Raw genomic sequence first — 20,929 nt, 5'->3', positions numbered from 1 at the left:
TGGGGCTGTCTTATGCATTGGAAGATGTTTAGCAGCTCCCCTGGCCTCTACCCACTAGTGGATAGTGGGAGATAGTGGAAGATAGATGGAATAGTGGAAGCCAGTAGTGGAAGATAGCTGACATACTCAGAATATCCATATCAATAAAGCTATTCGTGAAGATGAAAAATGTATCTTTTATGCTCTGGCTGGTGTAGCTCAGTGAATTGAGCACAGGCTGCGAACCAAGGGGTCGCTGGTTCGATTCCCAGTCAGGGCATATGCCTGGGTTGCAGGCTAGGTTTCCAGTGGGGGCCGTGTGAGAGGTAACCACACATTCATGTTTCTCTCCTTCTCTTTCTCCCTCCCTTCCTTCTCTCTAAAAATAAATAAATAAATAAATAAATAAATAAATAAATAAATAAATAAATAAATAAATATTTTTTAAACGTGTCTTTTATTTTACAAAATGAACAGATTTTTTGGCCAACCTAATATATATAGACAGATAAAAGGTTAGAGAATATTCATGATGCGTGCATGGTCATTAAATTTGACTTAAATTTGCATCATGAGAAATACTAGTCTGTGGTTCACTTTTCCTGTCTTAATCTGGTTTTGGTATGAAAGTAACCCTGGCTTTGTAAAATGAATTGAGAAGTTCTTGTACTTCCCTATTTTTAATAAAGAGTTTGTATAGATTTGATTTTTTTAAGTGTTTCATAGAGTCAGTGAGTGAAGCCCTCTGGGCCTAGAGTTTCCTGTATGGAAAGTTTTAAATTACAAATCCAATTTTTTAAATAATATAGGGCTATACAAATTTTCTGTCTTTCCTTGGAACCACCATGGTAGTTTTTGTCTTCGAAGGAATCTATTCATCGCATCTAGGCTGTTCAATTTTTTGACATAAAATTGTTTATAATATTCTATTCTCATTATTATTTTTAATATCTGTAGAAACTACAGTGATATCCCCTTTCATTCTTAACTTCATTTTTTAATCCTCACCTGAGGATACACTTATTGATTTTACAGAGAGAGGTAGGGAGAGAGAAGGAAACACCAATTTGAGGGAGACAATTGGTTGCCCCTTGTATGTGCACCCCCGACCGGAGATTGAACCTGAGACTTAAGTATGTGCCCTGACCGGGAATCAAACCAGCAACCTTTTGGTGGAGGGAGACACTACAAACAACTGAGCCACCATGCAGCTAGGGCCCCTCTTTCATTCTTGATATTGATATTTTATGTCTTCCTTCTTTCTTCCTTCCTTAGTTTAGTTAAATACATACCAATTTTATTGATATTTTCAAAGAACCGGTTTTTGGTTTCATTGATTTTGCAGTTGGTGGTCTGTGTTCTATTACATTAATTACTTCACTTGTCTTTATGATTTCTTCTTTCCACTTTAGTTTTTTTAATATATTTTATTGATTATGTTATTACAGTTGTCCCATTTCCCCCACTTTATTCCTCTCTGCCCTGCACATCCCCTCCCATCCACATTCCGCCCCCTCCTCTTAGTTCATGTCCATGGATCATACATATAAGTTCTTCGGCTTCTCTAGTTCCTATACTATTCTTAATTTCCCCGTCTATTTTCTACCTACCATTTACGCTACTTCTTCTCTTTACCTTTTCCCCCTCTCTCCCCCTCCCACTCCCCTGTTGCTAACCCTCCATGTGATCTCCATTTCTGTGGTTCTGTTCCTGTTCTAGTTATTTGCTTAGTTTTTGTTTTTGTTTTAGGTGTGGTTGTTAATACTGTGAGTTTGCCGTCATTTTACTGTTCATATTTTTTATCTTTTTCTTAGATAAGTCCCTTTAAAATTTCATATAATAAGGGGTTGGTGTTGATGAACTCCCTTAACTTGACCTTATCTGGGAAACACTTTATCTGCCCTTCTATTCTAAATGAAATCTTTACTGTATAGAGTCATCTTGGGTGTAGATCATTGCCTTCTGTGATTTAGAATACTTATTTCCAGCCCCTTCTTGCCTGCAAGGTCTTTTTTGAGAAATCAGCTGATAGCCTGATGGGAACACCTTTGTAGGTGACTGTCTCCTTTTCTCTTGCTGCTTTTAAGATTCTCTCCTTGTCTTTTATCTTGGGTAATGTAATCATGATGTGCCTTGATGTGTCCCTCTTTGAGTCTAACATCTTTGGGACTCTCTGAGCTTCCTGGACTTCCCAGAAGTCTTTTTTTTTTTGCCAGATTGGAGAAGTTCTCCTTCATTATTTGTTCAAATAACTTTTCAATTTATTGCTCTTCCTCTTCTCCTTCTGGTCCCCCTATAATTCGAATGTTGGAATGTTTAAAGATGTCCTGGAGGTTCCTAAGTCTCTCCTCATTTTTTTGAATTCTTGTTTCTTCATTCTTTTCTGTTTGGTTGTTTCTTCCTTCTATTGATTTGAGTCCCAGTTATCTTCCCATCACTATTGGTTCCCTGTACATTTTCCTTTATTTCACTTAGCATAGTCTTCATTTCTTCATTTAATTTGCAACCGAATTCAACCAATTTGTGAGCATCCTGATTACCAGTGTTTTGAACTCTGCATCTGATAGGTTGGCTATCTCTTCGTCGCTTAGTTGTATTTTTTCTGGTGCTTTGATCTGTTCTTTCATTTGGACTATTTTTTTTTTTTTGTTTTGACATGCCTGTTATGTAGTGAGGGTTGGAGCCTTAGGTGTTCACCCAGGTGGGGCAAGTGTATGCTGTATGTGATGCTGTATGTGGGGGAGGGGTCTAAGAGGGAACAATGGTGCTTGCTCTGTTCTCTGCTGGATTTCAGTTACCTCCCCCACTACCCACAAGCAAATCGGGCCCTTCTGGTGCTGATTCTTGTGTGGGTTGGCTTGTGTGAGTTCTATGACACTGTGGGTCTCTCCAGTGAACTTTCCTGTGAGGCTGGGATTTTCTCCTGCTGCCGCCTCAACCTGCACAGGTGTTTTCATTCAGTAGTTTGAGGCTTTATTTCCCTGCGCTGGGACCCCAGGTTACACAGTCTGTCTTACTCCCCAGTTGTCCCTCCTAGTTTATGCGAATGTGGGACCGCCAGCTCCACCAGCCACTGCCTCTCAGGCTCCGCCAGCTGCTATCTTGCCTGCCGCAGTTCTCCAGCCACTGTCTTGCTGTGAATCTTCTCCACCCCAGCTGCCTGTCTCCACCCCTCCTACCAGTTTGGATGAATGTGTCTTCTTTAACTACTTGGTTGTCACACTTCCATACAGTTTGATTTTCTGTCTGTTCTGATTGTTTTTTGTTGTTAAATTGTTGTCCTTCTTTTAGTTGTGCGAGGAGGCACAGTGTGTCTACCTATGCCTCCATCTTAGCTGGAAGTCCTCTACTTTAGTTTTAATTTGTACTTCTTTTACCAATTTCTTGCAGTAAAGACACAGATCATTGACTTTAAATTTTCTTCTTCCTAATATAAGCATTTAAAGCTAGACTTCCTTTTTGCCTTGCTTAAGCTGCATCTTACAAAATGTGATGTGCTGCATTTTATCATTAGATTAAATTATTTTCCAGTTTTTCTTGTGGTTTATTTTCTTTGACCCATGGATTAGATAGAAGTGTTTTGTTTAATTTCCAAATATTTCATGTCTTTCTAGTTATCGTATTACTGAGCTTTAATTTAGTTCCATTGTGGTTGGAAGATGTACTCTGTATAATTTTGATTTTAATTTTATGGATAGCACATTGTGTACCACATACACTCGAAAATTAAATAGTTGGTCATTTGGGGGCACAGTGTCCTACAAATATTAATTAAGCCAAAGTGTGAGAGTGTGGTTCAGATTTTCTAAGTCTGTTGATTTTATGTCTGGGTCTGTCATTTTCTGAGGAAGAAGTGTTAAACCCCACCCCCAATTATGATTGAAGAATTATCAATTGCCTCTTTGCTTAATTTTTTAATGGTAGAAAGAGGAAAAGGAAACAAAGACCAAATGGAACAAAGAGCAGAACAGTAGACTAAACCCAAATATATCACTTATTACCATAAATACAAAAGGAGTAAAGGTTATAATTAAAGACAGAGATTGTCTGACTAGCTTTTAAAGATGACCTGACCTTATACATATGAGACACATTAGACATAAGAACACAGAGAAGTTGAAAGTAAAAGGATGGTAAGAGATACTATCATATCAGCAGTAAACATAAGAAAGCTGGAGTGACTATATTCATTTCTGGCAAAATCGACTTCAAGACAAGGAGAACTATCAGAGATAAACAGTGACATTGTATAATAATGAAATGGTGAATTCATTAGGAAGACATAATTATAAGTGTGTCTGAGCCTAATATCAGCTTCCAAATACATGAAATACTGTTTGACAGAATTAATAGAAGAAATAGACAAATCAACATTCACAGTTGGAGATTTTAACCCTCTTTTTAGTCAGTTAGAGAATAGCTAGACAAAAACAAATTGTAATGATGTGGAAACTCTAGATGATACTATCAATCTTCTTGATCTAAATGGCACTTATAAAATATTATATCCAACAACTGCAGGATACTCTGTTTTTCCAGCCTGCATGGAACCAAGATAGACAATCTGTTGGGCCATAAAACAACACTCAACACACTTCTGAGGATTCAAATATATGAAGCATATTCTCTAAAAAATCCCCAACTATTTAAACATTAAACAGGAACTTGTAATCAGGGAGGGAGTCTGTGTATGAGGGGGGACAAAGGGGTGAGGCCTTTTAAGATCGACTCTCTTAGCAGATCTCAGTGCATAATACAGTATATTCTTAACTATGGTCACCATGTCCTACGTTACATCCCCAGAAGTGTTTTCTGGGTTTTTTAAATGATTATATACAAAAGGCCCACGAGCACATGAAAAGATGGTCAACATTACTAATCATCAGAGAAATGCAAATCAAAACCACAGTGAGATCCTGCTTCACACCCCTTAGAATGGCTGCTTTAAGAAAACCCCAGAAAATAACAAGTGTTTGTGGAGAAATTGGAACCCCCTCACCCCCTCCTGCACTACTGGTGGGAATGTACAATGGAACAGCAGCCATGGAAAACAGTGTGGAGGTTCCTCAAAAAATCAGCCATAGAATTACCACATGATCCAGAAATTCCACTTCTGGGTATATAACTCCCGAAATTGAAAGCAGGATCTCATAAGGATATTTGTATGTTCATGTTTATAACCAGAGTAGCCACAGTCGTCAAAAGGCAGAAGTAGCCTGTGCTCATTGATAGATGAATGCATAAGCAAAATGTGGTCTGTATGTACAGTGGAATATTATTCAGCTTTGGAAAGGAAGGAAACTTACACCTATCACAATGTGGATGAACCTTGAAGACATTATGCTAAGTGAAGCAAACCAGTCACAAAAATCAAATGCTGTATGATTCCACTGATATGAGGTCCCCAGAGCAGAAGGAGAGGGAGGGAGGGGGGTTGGGGAGTTAGTGTTTCATGGTTTTGCAGAACAAGAAGAGATGGACGGTGTGATGGTTTCACAAGTATATAAATGTATCTGATACCACTGAAATGTGCACTTAAAATGGCTAAGATAGTGTATTTTATCAGAATAAAATGTTTTCATTATACAGATAATGCACAAATACGTTCTTTCTGTAAAAACTCAAACAATACAGACAAAAAAACCTACAGTCTTCCCTAGCAACTTCCCCATCTGGCTATACAGCTTTATACACACAGTGTCTTGCTTAATCCTCATAACTATCCTATGATTGAAGTATTACTCTGATCTCTGTTTTATAGATGAGGAAACTGAACTGCTGAGAAGCTAAGGACTTTTTCTGGAGTCAGTAAGTGCTTGGGTCTAGATTTACACTCAGGCAAATGAATCACAAAGACCCCGCCCTTACCCAGTGACCTCTCACCCCCTCCTGCATGTCAAACTCTGCACCAGGCACTGAGAACACGAGATGTAGCAGATAGAGCTGCTGCCCTTGAGGAACTCCCAGACTGGCAGAGACAGCAGGCACAAAGAAAATTACTCTAGACTCCCAAGGAAGTGCAAGAGTAGACTTAGTGACATCTACATAGCAGAGGTTATTTGTCTTACTATTTCAAAGGAGAGATGCTTTTGTGAGATATTAAGTTATTCTTTAAAGATGAAATTGCAGATATACTTTTAGTCTTCTTTTTTACTTAGCTCTCAACTCACATGTGACTTCCTCAGAGAGCCGTTTCCAAATCGTCCTCCCTGAAACAGCCCTCTTCCCCACACCAGGCACTGCCTCTCACACCAGTTACTGCACTGTCTCCATAGCTCTCTTCCTAACCTGCTATTTTCTTGTTCTTAGACTGTCTGTGGTCTGTCTTCCCCTAGTAGCAGCTCTGAGAGAGCAGAAAGCCTGTCTATTCTGTTCGCTCTGAACCGCCTGTGCCTAGAAGAGTGCCTGACACTTTCTGGGTGCCTGTGTTAGTTTCCAAGGGCTGCCAAAACAAAGTACCACAAACTGGGTGACTTAAAGCAACAGAACTTCATTCTTTGCTATCCTGGAGGTTTACTGTCTGAACTTGGAGATTCAGACCTCCACTTGCTCTGATTGTTCACAAGGATTAGATAGAAGCTCTGGGCTTCTGGACTGACCCTCGAGCTCCCTTGGGCTTGCTCATCATTTCTGTCGTAATTCACCCATTGTTTGTGGTGCTGGGTGCCTCAGAGATGAGCAGGACAGGCCTGGCCCTCGGAAAGTCTTGGTCTGATGATGCAAGGACTGAAGATCCAAAATAACACCGGCGCAGAGGGTGGGGAGCATGGACGCAGAGGCTGTTCTGGTCACAGGAGGGTCCTTGAGCTCGGCGGGGTTGGGCTGGGGACTAGGTCTAAGGTTTATAGTTACTAGAAAAGGGGATACAGGCCTCTAGGGCCCACACTGGGGCTGGGGGAGCCTTAGAATGCCCAAAAGAGTTTACACGGGAGTGTATATTGTAGACTGGGTGTCGGAAACAGGTTTTAGGTGATGTTTATCTGTGACAAAACATTTGTCCGCACGCCTCATTGAGTCATATACCTCCTGGGGCGGCACCTGGTTCAGCCAGGGTTCTAATTGGGTGTTGCCACTGCACCCTCCGCTGACGCCTATGTGGGACGTGGAGGTACGAGAGCACCCAAGACAACAGTACCATTTTTAGTACCAATCGCCCGCCCCAGGGCCTGACCCCGCCCCCTTCAGCCTTGACCTGCCCCTGGGGGCGGAGACGGCCTCAGTGTGGGGCTTGGAGCTGAGAGGCACTGCCAGCTGTGCATTCCCAGGCCCCGCCCTGAGAGCGCCCTGCAGGAAACCTAGAGCTCAGAGCGCCAGGAAGGCGACAGCGAGTCCCGCAGGGCAGGTGCGGCTTGGTGGTCTTGTACTTGCCCTCGAAGGACAGATGTGCCCGGGCGTCCGGGCCCGCGGACCTGAACCCAAGTGAAGCTTTTGGAAAAGGCAACCCGAGGGAGACAAGATGCAAACTGAGAATCCCTGCGCCCCTGGCGCTCCTGGTGCCCCTGGCCCCCACCGAAGGCAGCGAGCGCCGGGCCCCGAGCCACGCCTGTCCAGCCAGCTGCTGCCTGAGCTCTACACCTTCGTGGCGCGCGTCCTGTTCTACCTGGTGCCCGTCTACCTGGCCGGCTACGTAGGGCTCAGCATAACCTGGCTGCTGCTCGGTGCCCTGCTGTGGATGTGGTGGCGCAGGAACCGCCGTGGGAAGCTCGGGCGCCTTGCGGCCGCATTCGAATTCCTGGAAAATGAACGTCAATTCATCAGCCGCGAGCTGCTGGGCCAGCACCTGCCAGCCTGGGTGAGCCGGGCGAGCTGGGTGGAGTCTGAGATGGGGTGGATGGCCTTGGAGGTTCGGAAGGACTCTGCGCTCCGCCGGAGGGCGGGAGCCCGGTGACCCCCACACCTGGTCCCCCACTGCATCCAGCTCACATACCCTGGGGTCAGTGACTGTGCCCCTCGCTGCCCCTCAGTCTCATCCCCACCTCTGGTTCGCCTGCGCTGGGAGAGGAAACCTAGATTTCATTTAGGTGCCCAGAGCCTGGGAGAAAAGGCACAGGTGGACCACACCCAGGAGAAAAACAAGGGCGTCTGGGACTGCGGAGTTGGGGGGCGCGGGGGGAGCAGAGGGCTTTTTTTTCCTTTCTTTCCTACCCGCCTGTTGATTCAAAGAAGGAACGCGGGGCGCGCAACACTGATTGGCAAATACAGTGACAGAAACTGCAGACCAGTTGCCTCACAGAAGCTAGGACAGAGGGAGGGAACAGGGCTAGAGATGGGAATGATGCAGTGGGGCTGAGAAGGGGCTGGGAGAGGCCGGCGGGCCTGGGTCACGGCTTCTCTCCCACCCTCTGCCTGGTGGGGGTGCTCAAGAGGGTGTGGCTGCACTCACCTGCCCTCACACTTCTTCTACAGCCCTCCACAGCTACGAACCTGTCTCCTTGATTGGAATAGCCTGGACTATGGTTTCTTACACCCTTTGGGTACTGAGAATCACCTGGTCCACTTAACAATTCCCAGATGGGACTAAGGCACCCTGGTCTGTGGCAAACCAACCCCTCTGGGTGCTGGGAGCTCCCAGCCTCTCTAAGTTCTTCCAGATAGACTCAGACCCATAATAGGAGGTGGCCAGTGGCCGCCAGACCCTTCATGTCCTCTGGCTTGGGGCCAGGAGTCTGATCAGCCAGGCCATCAGTTCCTCACACCTGTCCATGGTGGTAGCATCCAAAGAGGGTGAGAAGAAAATGTTAGAAAGTCCTGTAAGACTTACAGCATTAGTTTGCCAGTGTTGACATAAAATACCACAGACAAGGTGACTTAAAAACAAATTTATCAAGATCAAGATGTTGGCAACGTTGGTTTCCTGTGAGGCCTCTCCTGGCTGGTGGATGGCCGGCCGTCTTCCCCTTTGTCTTCACGTGGTCCTCCCTGCGTGCACATCTGTGTCCACATTTCCTCTCATCAGGTCACTAGATCGGGTTCATTTTAACTTAATCACCCCTATAAAGACCCTATTTCCAAATACAGTCACATTCTAAGGTGCTAGGGGTGAGGACCACAACATATGAGTTTTAGGAGACACAATTCAGCCCATAACACCAATATTTAATATACGGATTGACTATAAATCTTTGTAAATAGATTTACACATATTGAGGATGAGAGGGCCAAAGATTTCCACTGCTAAGCGTGTGCAATATAAAGACATGGTGACCACTTCGCTAGAGTAGTGACCATGGGGTCAGTGTTTGGGACCTGTCTCCTCCAGACCTTGGTCATCCTGGTGATTCTACAGGGCTTTGCGTGGGCCCAGAGGGCAGGCCATCTGTCCACACTCCTTGCTCACTGTTGAAGGAAACCATGTCACCTGTCAGATCTTTGCTGAGACCCCCATGGTGGCCTCAGACCATGAGGGGTGGACCCATGAGACCTCACGAAGTGACAGCTTATCTCTCTGCCCCTTCTATTAGGGAGGTGGAATTTCTGAAATTGGGACAAGATCAGATCTGGTAGGGGCATGACACCCAGCCATCCTCCCCCATCCCGATGCATACAGACACCATAGAAATTATTCTGGCTTTTACTGGGGCATGAGACCCTCCTCCCAGGACTACTTGTCCCTAGCCAACAGGGTGCTCAGCCTGATAGCTAAGACAGAATACAAAAGGCACCTCCTGGGTTTCCATCCCATCAACCACACGGCAGGCCTGACCCAGCTGGATGTTGGGACACAGAGGAAGGGGATGATGTCTCTTCTAACTACAGGGCAGTCTGGGGCAGGCGGCAGATACACAACAGGTAGCCAGCCGCCAGAGAGGTCTCAGTGAAGCTGCAGTCAGGGGTCTGAACAGGGTCTAGTCAGGGGGCACAGGCCTGGAGTGAAGGACACCATGCCTGGTTTCCATATCAGATTGTCCCCAGACCACAGCCTCCTGCTTGCTGGGCAGAGTCCTGGGAAGGCCTGGCCTCAGCCTGCGTCTCCAGACTCTCCTGGCTGCCATGCCGGCCAGGGCCTGGATGGCCGTTTGGACTGAGGCAGTGGTGCCGCACTGGACTCCTAACCAGGAGAAGGCTGGGGCACAGCTTGAACGTGGCGTGCCCAGTATGTGAAGGAGCGTGGTGTGGTCTGGTCTGGCTGAAGTGTTCGGGATAGGTGCAGGCTGGGTGGAGGTTGGGCCTGATTCTCAACACTGCAAGGAGCCCGTGAAAGGTTTTGGAAAGGTCCTGTAAATGCAGCACAGAGGGAGGGGTGAAGCTGGAGGAGAGAGACCAGTTGAAAGGTTGATTTGAGACAGCAGGCTGGTAGTGGTCCCCGGAGGAGGGGATGAGACTCCGGTGTTTGGTGGCCGCTAGTGGATGGTGAAGGAGGGATCCAGGGGTCTTGCAGGCACCTTCTCATTTGGGGAGCTGGGTGCCCATTACTGGGATTAGGGACTCAGAATAAGAGGCAGGTCTGGGGAGGCTGGTTGTCTGTGAACACCTGTGAAGAGCATGCAACCTGGATGTAAATGTGGGCTTTCTGACCTGGCCCGTGAAGGTTCACAAGCTGGGAGAGGGTGTGGGAAACCTGGGACCTGTGCAGTTGAGTATCTCCATCCTTCCCCCCACCGCCCGGGGAACACACACTGTTTACGGAGGTGGAGAGAGACATGGCTCTGGCTACGGTGGGACAGTGAGCCTTGCCCACAACTTTGGAGCCCACTGGTCTTTATCCTTACATCACACCTTTCAGCATGCCCGCTTGCCTGTTTTGAGAACTGATTCCCTTGCATGGAAGTGAGATTAATGACTTATGACCTACTTTGACATCAAGAAATATTTTTACAAATTCACATGGCAAACCTAGAGCTGGCAGAGTGAAGAGAAACTGAGGGTCCCCAGGACCCTGGGTGTGGCTACCCCACTCAGGCCTCCTACTGTGTGTGAGTCATCCCTGTACAGCGGCACCTGGGGAGTGGGGGAGGGTATCCAGCCCACCTGCTGCTTGGAAAGCACAGGTGGGCTGGATTTACACCAGTCCCCGGGAGGGGTGGAGGCCAAGGCCAGGTGGAGCTGAGTAGAGACGCCACCACTCTCCCTCCGCCAGGACGGTTCCCAGTGAATACTCAGTCGAGCGCTGCTCCCGTCCAGTCAGACGCCTTTGCCACACAGTGTTCCAACCTGCTGCCTCCAGGTGATCTTAGATGTTGTTTTCCCTTGTTGGGTCTCATTGACCCCACCTGTAAAAACCTGTAAAAGGGAGTTGCTTCTAGTCATTTCAGACAGCCCTTCCGCTCCTCCCCTGGTTCCCTTCCATAGAACATGCAGCTCAAGGAAGGGGTTCTTCAGCCTTAAAAGGGGTTGGGAGTGAAGGACCTGTGGCCCCCTTGTCTTATGAATGTGGCTGGGGAACAGAGAGAGAGAAGGTGGGTCCCTCCACAGCTCGTTCTCCGGACAGAGAAGCAGCTGCCGTGTTTACATGTGAGTGTTCCTCGCACACAGTTTTTAGGTCTGTTTTTTTAAATTTTTAAATTTAATTGTTGTTCAAGTACAGTTTTCTGTCTTTTACTCCCATCCCAGCCCACCCCCCCCAGTGCTCCCCACCTCCCTCCCATTTCCACCCCCCTTAGTTGTTGTCCATGTGTCCTTTATACTAGTTCCTGTAAATCCTTCCCCTTTTCCCCTGAAATTCCCTCCCCTCTCCCCTCTGCTCACTGTCTGTTTTTGAAAATAGTTAAAAGCTGCCTCAGTCAGCCCTCCCTGCCAGGGCTGGGGACTGTGGGGACAGCACAGTGAAGGGCGTGGAGTCCTTGGTGCTGAAACCCGGCTCCCCCCTCCCCTGGCTGCGGGCCTCCCCCCTCCCCCGGCTGCAGGGGTCTGCAGCTGTTTCCACACGCAGTGGTGGTGAGTGGAGTGGCTGAAAGGCTGCTTGTTTGGAGCCAGGCACAAGTGGGGGCTGTTGCTATATTCTCAATTTCCCAAGCCTCCTAACTTCACCTTTTCCTACTGTGAACCTCTTTCCCAAGTGTCAGAGCAACAAATGTGTCTCTTTGGAGCTGGGTGACTGGAGCTGGTGAAGCAGGGGCGCGTCCCGGGACTGTCCTCTGGGTTCCCAGATTCCACCTCCGGTGCTCTGGAAACCACTTCTGATCTTCAGTGCCGCTCCCCTGTGTGCTGAGCTCCTCAAGACCCTTGTGGGGTGACTTGGCTGCTTCTCTGCCCCCCACCCTCCCATGGCAGGGCCCCAGTGAAAGCTCTGCAGGCCATGCTCCCGCTCCTGGACTCAGGCAGCGGACGGCCCTTCACTGCGTGCAGTGATGGTCACTCAGCAAGCCCTTGGCCAGCACTCAGGTGCTGATTGCTTTGTCTATCAGACATTTACTTGCCCCTGCCACGAGTGGGCCAGTACGAGGACGGCAGTTTGATGAGAATCTTGCCTAGCTCCAGGTCAGGTGGGAGGCGTTTGGGGGATGAGGGCCTAAGGCCAGGTGGAGAGAGGAAAAAACTATTAGAAAAATTGGTATTTTGTCTGCCTGTGGTCTCAGGTCTGGCCAAGCTGACTCTTCTGCCAGCTGATAGCGATCAGTTGGCAGCCTTGTTAGGGACAAATGAACCCTTGTGTATCTGCTGGGGCGCGGTGGGCTGAAGTGATGTGATGTTATAGGTGTGGACTTGGAGTCTATGCTCGTTCACTGGGGACCTTGCCAAGGTCCCCTGTCTTTTCTGGGTCTCTGATTTCTCTCTGGAAATGCTGAGGATTTAGAAGGGGTCCTATAGAGTCTTTTTAGCTCTAAGAGTCTGCCATGACTAATCAGTCCCCAGGTGGCTTTTCTCTAGTGCCCGCGCGACCCACCTTTCTGCCTCCCCTCCACCTGATTGGGTGCATCCGAGGGATGACGGCCGAAGGGTAAACCTTCCCCCAGAGTGGTGAGCCTTCTGGAATGCTGGTCCTCTGGGTTGGTCCCTCGAAGACTCTGTGCAGCCATTCAGGCAGATGGCCGGGTCGAGTGCTTTCCTTTCCCGAGAGTTTGGCATTCCTTCTATGGGTGGAGCCCCAGTCTTCTAGGGCCCAGGCTCTCACAGTTTGCCCGTACTGAGACTTTTGTTAATTAGGGGAAGTAAATTCAAGGACGGCTCCAGGCTAGGCCGGGCTCTCTCAAATTAGATTACAAAGCTCAGTTCTTGGAGCTAATGTGCGGAACCTGGTTTTAAGCATCAGGACTGGTTGGGGGCCACTTGGAACTGGGGGACTTCCTATCCATGAAGTCCCCGAAGCCCTGTGAGGTCACTCGTATGGCTTGGAGTCAGGCCTGTCCTCAGGAAGCGAGAGGCAAGGCAGGTTTGGGTCATGCCTCTGGGTCTCTGCCCCATGTCTTAGTGATGCTTCATGGACTTACATCCTGGGCCAGCATTGGGTAAGAGAGGGAGAGAACGTGGGCCTCCCTCCCTCCAGGCCCAGCACAGGGATCTGAGGCATCCTTTACTCAGTGGGCAAACATCCATCCAAGGCCTGCGGGGCGTCAGAGGCAGTTCCACAGGCTGGCCCACAGCATGGGTGACACAGATTCCCGCCCTGGAGGAACCCAGAGGTTAAATGAGATTCGGAGCCTCGGGAACAGCCTTTTCTGACACAGGGTGATTAGTCTTGTAGGGCAGTGGTGCAAGGCTCTGCGGAAGCCGGGGGGAGGGCACCTAACCAGCTGGAAGTGGCCCAGGTAGTCAGTCTCCCCTGAGCAAGTGGCACTTTGGTGTCCCTGGCTGCAGTAGGGGTTTGGGGTTCTGGGCCCAAAGTTTCCCATAGGTTGGGCCACTGGAGCTCATGATCTCATCCTGGGTGAGCAGATTCTGGATGGTAAGGCCTGATACCCAAACTCACTTGCAGCTGCCCAATGCTTAATTTTAAGAAGCTGAATCTTTCTGGGGCAGCGGTGTCCATGGCAACCTTTTCTCTAAGCCAAGTGTCTGAGGACCTGAGAATTGAGAGGTTACCTGGTGGGTGAGGATTGGGGCCAAAGGTGGGACAGCCCCTGTCCTTCTCCCTGTTGTGGTCCCCTGTCCAGTGTGGAGAGCTGATCTCCAGCTTCCATTGGCCTCTGGCCTCCTGCCTCCTGGGCCAGAGCTATGACAGCACTTCTGTGGAAATGTCCCCAGTGACTTTGGGGTAGCCACCGGGAGGTGTGGGCTGGCTCCTGATGGTTGCGGGGCCACAGCAAAGCTGCCTGAAGGAGCCGGGGCCCAGCCTTCCCTTCCCCCTCCCGGCCCCACCCCCCTCCATGCGGCATCACGTCTGGCAGAGTTCTAGGGGTTTTTAAATCTCAGGAGACCTAGAGCTTGTAGCTCCAAAGTGTTCACACGTGCTTGGGGTAACCGATTTCCTTCTTCCTCCTCCTCACGTACTGCAAATAGCGGAGAAAAGTTAAGATGCCTTCCCATGGGAACTGTGAGAGGGACAAAGCCCCATTCTCTTACATACCTTGTCATTTCGAGCCAAGGGTCTGGGACGGACTCCCTCCCACCACACCGGGAGTCAGGGCCCGGCTCCTGCAAACCCGAGCTCCATAGGGGTGCAGGGTGCACGGTCCTGCCTCAGAAGTCCTCTCCGAGAGTGCCAGGAGTCACGAGTCCTCAAACAGGCAGAGGAAAAAGCCAAGGGACTTCTCTAGGATGTAGGATATTTTAAGATCCTGGAATCGCCCACTCCATTGCTTTGCCTCTATTGCGTATACTTTTTAAAGTAACTGGTTATCAACTGATTCAAAATATAGTCTTTCTGGTTATAAAAGTACAAATGTTCCCATTATAGGATATTTGGAAATGGCCTAAAAGGAAAAATTAGAATGAGCATTTACAATCCCTCCATCCAAAGGGGTGTTGTATCTGAGTGTACTCCCATCATGTAGAAGGTGTATACGAAAGCAGCTTTCAAAAGGTGTACCCTTTTCTTCACATTTGATGTTTAACATATTATGGAGAACATCTTCTCCAAAAACGTGTGAGGAGTATGACGTCCTTAACATGACTATACCATGTGCTGCTTAGCCATCTCTCTAACGCTGATGATTGCAGGTATTTCCAGGGTTGCCGTGTTCGCGTGGCAAGCTGAGGTGGGTGGCGTTTTCTCTGTCTGTCTGGAAGTTCTCTTTCTGGTCTGCCAGTCTAGTTCCCTTGCCTCCTCCTTCAAGTCCCAGTTCAGACACCTGCTGGAGGACCCTTCTTAGGTCCCCACAGTACGCTGAGCATGTCTGTATCACCGCACTTCCCACGCTGACTTGCACCCGCCTCTTTTGGGGACTGACTTTCCCTCCAGACCGAATGCCCTTTCAAGACAAGGCACATTTCTTGTTCATTGTTGTGCCTTCAGCTCCCAGCTCGGTGCCCAGTACTTAGCAGGCTCTCACCAAAAATGCTGCCGTCAATGTCCCTGTATAAGTCTTACTTCATGTTTCTCATGCTCCTTACTATCGATTCCTACTCGTTAAATTGATGTGTCAAAGCTTATGAACATTTTAAAGATTCTTGTTCCCACTTCACTGCGGCCTTATCAGCATTGCGTACTATTATTATTTTTGGTCTTCTAGTGGTTCGATATACAAGAGGATAAGTTTGTTAACTTCTAGGCAATAGCAAAGCTAACTGAATCATTGAACTGTCTGGCAGTTTACCCTTGTAGTCAGGTGTCCTCGACAAAATGACCGTGGACAGCTCCATGCCCTTATGCCTCAGCAAAGGTGACAGGAGGCTCCAGGCACCAGTGTTCGTGTCTCCGATGGCAACCTTTGGGCTGCTATCCACTCAGTTGTCCCCCTGCTGGGTCCAGGCGACTCAGGCCAGTTTGTGGGCTGGGTGTGTCATTAGGGAGTGTCGATTCCAGAACAGCACTGGAGAGAATTTCAAGTTGGCAAAGTAGTACTTTCCCCTCAAAGCCCTGTTGGGGTGATTTCAAACAGAAGAGTAGGCGGATTTAAAAGCAGTTTTTATGGTTGAATGTTTACCTCTCAAGAATAGAGAAAAGAAGAACAGAAGGCCGAGCTTGATCAGGAGAACAGGGAGTGAAATCGAGGGACTGTCTGTGGAGGAAGAGGAACTGCTCTCTCAGGAAGACAGGAGCCCGCCTGGGGTCCAGCGTGGCCTCCCTGTGCGAGGCATTCCTGCGGGGCACCCCAGACGAGGGCTCTCCCCGCCCTCTGAACCTGGGCGGATGCCGGCAGCACCAGTCGGAGTCAGCAGGTGTGTGTTAGAATGTCCGTAGGAGCAGGGGAGGGCCGTGGGGCTCTTCCTTCCCCCAGAACAGGGGAGTGTGTACGTGTGATTCTGTGAACGTCTCTCTAGCCGTGTGTGCATCTGTAGGTGTCCGCGTGTCTCTGTGAGTATGTCTGTATGTCTGAGTCTGTGTGTCTGCATGTGGCCAGAAGGAGCTACTGTGCCTGTGAAGGAGCAGGATTCCCCTAGCGACAGAACCTTTGAGTGCAGCCGTCCATCCTCTGCCCCCCGACGCTGCCCAGGGGGCCTGAGGGCTGGAGCCCCCACCAGGCCTCCCCAGTCCAACCCACCTGTGGGCCCTGCCCGGGCCTCTGCCCCAGTGCAAAGCCACTGTCACTCTGGCTTCACTCTGGAGTCATTTTTCCTAAATGAGTAAAAGAAATAAACAGATGACCGCCTAAAGATCCACGGGGGCCTCCCTGGTGGCCTCTGCTGGCCTGGGACTCCAGCTGAGCCTGGAGTTTGCTCTAGAGTCTGCCTCTGCTCTAAGTGCTCACTGCTGCCACTCCCATGCCAACGTCCGAACACGCTGCCATTGAAGCAGGAGCCCACCCCGTCCAGGAGGCTGGGGCCCAAGCACACTGAGAGCAGAGAGAGGTGTGTGAGTGTAGGGAGGCCTCGGGTGGGCTGACAGCTCCCCCGTTCATTGAAGCTGCCCCGGGGGAGACTGCAGGGGCACTAGCAGGTGTTGGAGATCCTAGCAACTTGACTGTGGACTTGGCAATTTCCAGGCTTTCTCTGGGGACAAGCTCACACCTGTAATATATCAGTCAGGATAGCGTTCATGTCCCACTGGAGGAACCTTGAGAGAAGTGCTGAATTCGTCTCCATTTAGAAGTGGATTTGCATCCATTATCTCTCTCAATCCTAGATCTGGGCAGCCCAGGGATTAACTGTCAGCGGGAAAGCTGAGGCTGAAGGAAGTGAGTCAGGACCAGACCCTGGTCCTCAGGCCCCAGTATACTTCCTACTCCTGCTGCCTGGCTCCAGAAAGCACCATGGGGTGGGGGTGGGGGGAGGTTGTGGGTAATGACTCAGCTTTTACGGGGAAGGGCAGCAGAGTCATGATGTGGGTTTTTTCTGCCTGCTAGCTCTTCAACCCCCATTCCCTTGCTTCTAGTGGCACAAATGCTACTCCTTTTGTAGAAGAATTGAGGTCCATAGATTGCTGGCAAGAAAGTAGTGTTCTCCCAGGAGTGACAGCTGGAGACCCATCCTGGGACTTCGGAGCCCTAGTCAGGAGCCCCAGGGGCACAGGGGCCACCTTCATCCAGGGCCGGAGCCAGCCCTCCAGCCAGGAGCCCTGTGTACTCACTCCTCTCCCACCCTCAGAATGAGCTGGGTAGCTGCTTAAAGATGCAAGTTTCCAGGACCAGGCCCCAGTCCTCCTGAACCAAAACTTCTGAGGGCCCTTACCAAGAATCCAGGCTTTTAGGGCGCCCCAGGTGGTGTTTTTGTGCAGAAAGTTTGAGAAGCACTGCCTGGTCCAGCCCTTTGCACTGCCAGGTGGTGTGGCTGTCTTCCCCTGGCTGGTCCCAGATACCCCCACATCGTGGGGGGCTGGAACAGAAGAGCCATGACTGGAGGTGACAGTCCGGCTGCGAGCCACTTCTTTTTCTGCCTTCCCTTTATTTGCCAAGTGAGGGAAAGACACAAGACAGAGAGGCCCTGACTGGGTGCCTTTGCTGCACCTCACCATGGAGCCCTCCCGCCTCGGGCAGACTTTCTGTGGACACCTCACAGGCACTGGGCCCAAACAGTGCGTGGCTGTCTTGGTCTGGAGTACAGCTCCCTCAGCCAGTCAGCGGAGGCCAGGGAAGCAGCAATCAACTCTGATGCTGCCTCTGTGTCCTCAACCACTCTCTCTGTATCATCCTTTTCCCGTTCCTGTGTATGTATGTGTATATGCATGTGTATGTATGTATGTGTGTGTATGTGTGTGTGTATAGAGGGGAAGGGAAGGAGAAAAAAAGTGAGAGAAATAGCGATGTGTGAGATACAACAGTTGGTTGCCTCTCACATACCCCCACCAGGGACCTGACTGGAAATCGAACTGGCAACTCTTTGGTTCACAGGACAACACTAGGTCCACTGAGCCACACCACCCAGGGCAGATTTCCCACTTTCTATTCTCCTGTCTCAGCGGTCTTCCAAAGGGCAGGGCTGCAGGCACCAAGAGACTCAGTAGAGAGTTTGCTGGGCTTCGTTTGGGTCAGGCAGAAATAGACGCACAGCCCAGGTGACTTTGTTCTTGGCATGTACCTGCCAGAAGGCACCCCTCTGGAGCATTCACTCTGAGTCAGGGAGGGTGCCCAGCTAGGAACTCTGTAGAGCTGGCAGTACTATACCTGCCTTATGGATGGGAAAACTGAGGTGGACAGAGGTTACATTTTAAATGCACCATGAATAGGCCAACAACATGGATGGAACTGGAAAGCATTATGTTGAGTGAAATAAGCCAGGGAGTGAAAGACAAATACCATATGATCTCACCATTAACAGGAAGCTAAACAACAAAACAGACAAGCAAGCAAAATAAAAACAAATACACTGAAATAGAGAACAGGGGGACAGTGACCAGAGGGGAGAGGGAAGGGAATTTAAGGGGAAAAATTGGGAGGGATTTAGAGGAGCAAGTATGAAGGACACAGGGACAATAACTAAGGGGGCGGAAATGGGAGGGAGGTGGGGAGCACTGGTCTGGGGGGTGGGCTGGGATGGGAGAAATAAACAGAAAACTGTACTTGAAAAATAACTAAATAAAAATAAAAATAAAAAATAGAAGGAAGGCATTTCTATTGATGCAAATAAATAAACACAGTGACACTAGTTTCAAACTGTTTTTAACTTTTAGTCTAATAGTCATTGGTCTGATCATACTAGCTCCTTTCTTGTTATCTTTGCAAACAGTTTTCAGGGGGTATAATGTTACTTGGGGCCCAGCCCAAAGATGATTTTGCCCTGTTCTAACATTCCAAAGGTTTGAGGTATAAAATGGGCAAGCTTGTTTCTCCAGCTTATTATTTTTTATAATCTCATATGAGATTAAGGGGAGTGTTAACTGACATGAGATGACATGAGCTCAAAGGGGTTGGAAATAGGGTTGGAAAAGATACAACTGGGCACCTTTGAAACAGAGAGCTGGAGCAGTGATTTTCATATTAGACAAAACAGAATATAACTCAAATGTGCTTCAAAGACAAAGATGTTACATTCTCAAGAGTAGCCATTATTAAGAAGATATAATAACCATGGCCTTATATATTATGCAGTATATATAGCAACAACTGACAAGCAGCATGAAGAAGGAGATAAATCAGCGGTTGAGCCTGGAAGTTTTAATACGCTCCTCTCTGGAAATGAAAACTCATGTAGACAAAGAGCAAGCAAGGATAAGGAATATTAAAGGGACATGATTAATAACTTGATCATACATGGAACAGAGCAATGAATCATGGACTACAGCCACAGAGGCATGACCAGCACATTCCAATGACTTGTCCCCCTACAGGCTGTTTTAGACCACAAAGATGTGACATTAGAAAACAACAATGAATAGGTAGCTATAGAAATCTCATATTTGAAAACACTACTATTAAAAAAAATCATTGTTTAAAGGGAAGTCATGTGGAAATTACCAAAGAAGCGGAGACTGGAATAACAATGAAAACACTAGGTTAGACATTGTAGGGGAATTTATAACAGTATTCAGCACTAAGATTCATAAAGTTCAACTCAAAACATAAAAACAACAGATTTGTGTTCTGAGTTGCACTCTCCATTCAGTGTGATTTTGCGTTGGTTTCAGGTGCGTGGCAGCGGCCAGGCGATCAGGCACCTCACGCAGAGCAACAGATTTGGATCAAAGAAAGAAGGAAATGATAAAGGAAAGGGGGACAGAAAATTATGAACACCAACTAAAGTTTTCTGAAAAGATTAATATAATATGCAAAATTTTTGTCAAAGTTTGATTATATCCAAAAAACAGAAAGGATGAAAATAAAATATGGAGTCAAAAGGAATAAATATGGATATAACAGATTAAAAATAATAAAATATTATAAACAAGTATACATCATTAGACTTGAAAACCTAGATGAAATACATTTCTAGAATGATATAAATGCCAAAATTACCACAATAAGCAATAAAGAGACCTTGAACACACCACTAACCACTAAAAAAAAAGTGGTATTTACCACCCCCAAAAGCCTCAGGAGAAGATGGTTTTACTGGTAAGATGCCCCGAGCTTCATGGATCAGATAGTTTCTTTTTTTAAAATATATTTTATTATGCCATTACAATTGCCCTATTTCCCCCCTTTCATTCCCCTCCACCCTGCACACCCCCTCACCCACCATTCCCTCCCCTTTAGTTTATGTCCATGTGTCACAAGTTCTTTAGTTTCTATGTTTCCCATATTATTCTTGCCCTCCCCCTGTCTATTTTCTACCTACTGTCTATGCTACTTATTCTCTGTACCTTCTCCCCCCTTCTCCTTCTCCCACTCCCCTGTTGCTAACCCTCCACGTGATCTCCATTTCTATGGCTCCACTCCTGATCTAGCTGTCCTCTTAGTTTGCTTTTGTTTTAGGTGTGGTTGTTAATAACTGTGAGTTTGCTGTCCTTTCACTGTTTATATTTTTTTATCTTCTTTTTCTTAGGTAAGTCCCTTTAACATTTCATATAATAAGGGCTTGGTGATGATGAACTCCTTGA

At 48.0% G+C, this 20,929-nt stretch overlaps 1 protein-coding gene across 1 annotated transcript in view; it reads left to right on the top strand.

Annotated features, from left to right (window-relative positions):
- Nucleotides 1-7,157: 7,157 nt before the first annotated feature.
- Nucleotides 7,158-20,929, top strand: part of ESYT3 (extended synaptotagmin 3) — a 59,553-nt gene continuing 45,781 nt past the window's right edge. The window contains exon 1 of the mRNA XM_037139428.2: nt 7,158-7,771. Coding sequence (XP_036995323.2) covers nt 7,436-7,771 — 336 coding nt within the window. The 5' untranslated portion in view covers nt 7,158-7,435. The remainder of the gene's footprint in view (nt 7,772-20,929) is intronic.

This window comes from Artibeus jamaicensis, unplaced genomic scaffold (assembly GCF_021234435.1).
Source record: "Artibeus jamaicensis isolate MK-2021 breed Jamaican fruit bat unplaced genomic scaffold, CSHL_Jam_final contig_519, whole genome shotgun sequence".
Classification (NCBI taxonomy): domain Eukaryota; kingdom Metazoa; phylum Chordata; class Mammalia; order Chiroptera; family Phyllostomidae; genus Artibeus; species Artibeus jamaicensis.
The sequence above is the reverse complement of the archived record's forward strand: the minus strand, read 5'-3'. Positions and strand labels throughout refer to the sequence as shown.